Source organism: Vanessa atalanta, chromosome 8, assembly GCF_905147765.1.
Source record: "Vanessa atalanta chromosome 8, ilVanAtal1.2, whole genome shotgun sequence".
NCBI lineage: Eukaryota > Metazoa > Arthropoda > Insecta > Lepidoptera > Nymphalidae > Vanessa > Vanessa atalanta.
Window position 1 is genome coordinate 683,431 of NC_061878.1, and position 4,371 is coordinate 687,801.

The following is a 4,371-nucleotide window of genomic DNA, read 5'->3' on the forward strand; positions in this document are numbered from 1 at the left end:
TGGTATTGACATTTGGCCGTTTGATAAAACGATGTAGAAAGTATTTATTGCATGCTAACAAATATAATAAATACGAAAGTGAGTTGTTATTTTGTTTGCTTTTTATGTTTTAACTTCTGAACTCTTGTCAGGGGTTCAAAAAGGATAAGATTTGACTGACTTGCACTTTTTTTTATACTCTTTATGCATGACATTTCCTTGTTATAATATTATTATCATCTATAAATTATATTATCTGTTTCTGTTGTGTTTTGAACAATTTGAACCACTTCTTTTATTTGTTGTGGATGTAGATTGTTTTGAATATTGTAAATTGGTCACTGAATCGCTAAACATATACATTTTTATTAGTAAATAAGTTATTACATATTAAAATACCAGATTTATTTACCAATAAACATAACAGTACTTACATACTAAAAAAGTCGTTAACGTAAATTATATTTTATTTAATAATGCCTCGCAAAAATGCTAACTCAATAGAAGCTGTCGGAAATATAGTTAAAAAAAGTACTAAAGCGACTAAACAAATAGTTTCAGAAAATGTTAAAGAATCTGATGATTTATGCGCTAAACCTAAGCATGTTTTAGATTTGAATCAATTTAAATTTGAAAAGAAACCACCTGTAAAAATTGAATTTGAAAATGACTCCCCAGGCAAGGAGGTAAAGTATATTTTATATGTTTAATTGTGTGTAGCATTTCGGTTTTTATTATTTATTTTTATTGTTAAATGAACGAATTTTATTCACAACTTTAATATAATTTTAAACATAAAAAATTATTATCTTTTAAAATCAAAAACTGGTTTGTCAAGGAGAAACAACAATTTTCTTATTAATAAAACAATATTATGTTATATATTCATAACTAAAGTACATGCACTTTTTGCACTTGAATCTATATTCAACTACTGTACTCAAATAAACCACCTAAGTAAGATCACCTTTTATTATTATGAATCTCATTTTCATTGACATGTTGCGAACCATGGCATCTAAGATGTTATCTGGATGCCATGGATAGACTAAGCTCTACCTAGGCTCAGTGGTTGTTTTCTATAGACAGAACATTCTAATTGTCCACTGCTATTTAAATAAAATTTATTTGGAAAGAGACTTAAATAACTTATTTTATTTTTAGAAAGGAAAAGGTTTATGGGAGCCAAACAATTGGAAAGACTTCTTAATAAATTTAAGAATTATGAGATCAAATAATGATGCACCTGTGGATACTATGGGATGTCATATGAGTATGGATGAAAATGCACCACCCAAAGTAATTTTATAGTATTTTCTTCAGTTTTAATTTGGAACTATCATTAAAAACTTTTTATGAAAACTAAGCAAAATAAATTACACTCATTTATGGCTTTGGAATAAAAACAATTATTTTAAACATCTAACCTGTGCTAAAATAACCAAATTACACTAATATTATTTCTTTGCTCTTAGGTCATAAGGTACCAGAGCTTAATATCACTAATGTTGTCAAGTCAGACAAAAGATCAAGTGACATTTGCTGCCATGGAACGTCTCCGGGCCAGAGGTCTCACAATTGACAATGTGCTGAAAATGAGTGATGAAGAACTTGGTAAACTCATTTATCCGGTTGGATTTTGGAAGGTTACATTAATGCATTAATTACCCACTTACAGCTATGTAAATTTAATTATTTTCTTGAACTGAAATTCGAAAATATTCATGAGTCTTATGATATAAACTTTTACCTCTAAATATATTTAAATTAACCCTTGGCTCTTTTTCTATTTAGACAAAAGTGCAATACATAAAAAAGACAACACAAACATTAAAAGACCAGTATGATGGGGACATACCAGACACAGCTGAAAAACTTTGTAAACTAACAGGTGTTGGACCAAAAATGGCTCACATCTGCATGAAGGTTGCATGGAATAAAGTTACAGGAATTGGTAATTGTATATTATATATAATTCTTTTTTAATTTATTAAAATATGTAACTAATATCTATTTATACCTGTATCCAAGATTTCATACAAATATATTGTTGTGAAAAATGTGCAAAATGTTTATTAAAAGTATAAATATAAGATAATATTAAAGAAGCAAAGAAATTCTGAAAACATATTCTAAATCAATTTGTATTCCGCAGGTGTAGACACACATGTCCACAGAATAAGCAACCGAATAGGTTGGGTGAAGAAACCCACTGCTACACCAGAAGACACCCGTAAATCATTACAAACTTGGCTACCATTTGATTTGTGGAGTGAAGTCAACCATTTAATGGTTGGCTTTGGGCAAACAATATGTTTACCTGTGGGGCCAATGTGTCACGAGTGCTTAAACAGAGATATTTGTCCTTCAAGTGATAAAGGAAGAAAATCACCCAATAAGAAATCACCAAAGGTTTTAAAAGAAGTAAAAGCTGAAAAACTAGATCATGTTTTACCCACTTCGTTAAAGGATTTTGAAGAAACCCCAACAGATCCAAGTAAAAGCAACATAGATATAAAAATAAAAACTGAAAATTCTGTTACCGAAAACTTAGCCTCAGAAATAAAAGATACTAAAGTTGATATTGAGTTATCTAAAAAATCTGTGGCTGGACAAAATGTGTTAAAACGGAAGTCACCAAGAATAGCCAAACAAAACATAAAAACGAAAAAAGAGGCTTAATTGTCACTAAGAAAATAATAAAGAGTATTTCAGAAAGATCATTTGCTTAAAGCTCAATACAAAGTTGAAACATGTTAATTGTGAAAGAATAAAATTTTTTAATAATAGTTTGGTCATAAGTGTTTCCAATATTAATATTGTTTGAGAATAAAAACAATAATAAAATTTGGTTGAATCAATTTTTAATTTTCCTGTGATTTTTTTTCTTAGATTTTTCTTTCCTTTGATCTGTTTTTGCTTTCTTTTTATGAGTTTTTTTATTTTGTATCCTATCTAACTTAGTTTTCATCTGGAATACTTTGCTTTTTTGCAGTTTCTTAGTTGCTTGTTTCTTTAATATTTTTTTAACATCCTTTTTGGACTTTAAATTTTCATCATTGTCCTCTTCTTCCGACTCTGCAGCTTCAGATTCATTTTGTTCAGAGGAAGCCATCCCAAGAATTTCTTTACTAAGATCAACTTTCATTTTTGCTTTTACTTTTTTCTCTACAGCTTCCTTCGGTCTGTTCTCCCCAATGACAATATCTTTCTTTTGAAGTGTATCAGAAGAAAGTTCTACAATTTTAACATTCACATCTTCATCTTCATATTCTTCTTGAAGCAGCTGCTCAATATCAGGTATAGGACGGCTGGATACCACAAGTTTTTTGTATGATTCTTTATTCTAAAATAATAAAATAAAACTATGACTTTTTATTTGTTTTTGTTATTTTGCCCTAGATACCTAAGGCTATAGGTAACTTATCCATTATTAAACTATAAAAGGATGGTCGCTGTGTACGATATTAAGTAGACTACATTTTTCTATTACTAAATTTAAACATAACTTACCTCTTGTTTTATGCGTCGCTTTTCCTCTTTTAACATTCTCTGTAGATCCTCTTGTGCTTTCTTTTTTCTTTCCAATTTTCTTTTACGAAATCCGCATAAGAAATCCCTAAAAATAATAAATAGGTAAATTGGTTCAATGTAAAATTTAAAAAGCTAAAACTATATAATAGTAATAATAAAATATTTACTTTCTTTTGGTTTCATCAAAAACCAAACTAATTTTTCGCTTGTTTTCATTATTTTTATTCCGTTTCTTGCCCATAGTTCAATTTGAAATAGAAAATTACTAATAAAATATTTGTTGTTATTTTTTAACACGAGTACTTGACAAATGTAACCTTAAAATCAATTTTGACATTTTTGATTTTTTTATAATATAGTAGAAGTAAAACAATATACAGTCTTGAACATATATTTTACCTTTATAAAAATGAACGTTCGATTACATATAAATAGTAAGAATAGTATACTTAAAAAAAATCTCTTGATTTTATCGCGTAAAACTCAACAATCATAATTATACTATTTTAATATCAATGTTATGAATAAAGATAGTTTTTCTTAATTGAAATTAAAACTATTATTTATTTGACACTTATAATATTATAAATAAAAGTAATAATAAAAAAAAACCTTTTTTTATGAGAATAAACAGAAAAACTTAAATATTATTAAATAATTTATATTTATATTGCATAAAATGCCAATGTGAGTAATTTTTTGGCAACACATCAAGAATTTGAAAATGTTAGTTTGTGATTGGTCCATGCGATTTTTTTATACTCTGTTTTCTGCCAATCAGCACACAAGTGCACAATAAAGACGGACTCATCAGCAGCATGGCTGTCAGTATATATTTGAAGCTTGGACGATGCGTTT

General features: G+C 28.0%; 2 protein-coding genes across 2 annotated transcripts; one reads left to right on the forward strand and one right to left on the reverse strand.

Annotated features, from left to right (window-relative positions):
* The first annotated feature begins 259 nt into the window (after positions 1–259).
* On the forward strand, positions 260–2,836 carry LOC125065677 (endonuclease III-like protein 1). Its single transcript, XM_047673441.1, has 5 exons — positions 260–665; positions 1,144–1,278; positions 1,455–1,625; positions 1,774–1,933; positions 2,135–2,836. Exons 1-5 carry the CDS (start codon positions 456–458, stop codon positions 2,659–2,661), a joined length of 1,203 nt encoding a protein of 400 aa, XP_047529397.1. The 5' UTR covers positions 260–455; the 3' UTR covers positions 2,662–2,836.
* Positions 2,833–3,835, reverse strand: LOC125065678 (nucleolar protein 12). The gene is made up of 3 exons (XM_047673442.1): positions 3,681–3,835; positions 3,493–3,598; positions 2,833–3,325 (listed from the first exon to the last, which is right to left on the reverse strand). Exons 1-3 carry the CDS (start codon positions 3,752–3,754, stop codon positions 2,837–2,839), a joined length of 669 nt encoding a protein of 222 aa, XP_047529398.1. The 5' UTR covers positions 3,755–3,835; the 3' UTR covers positions 2,833–2,836.
* Positions 3,836–4,371: the final 536 nt, after the last annotated feature.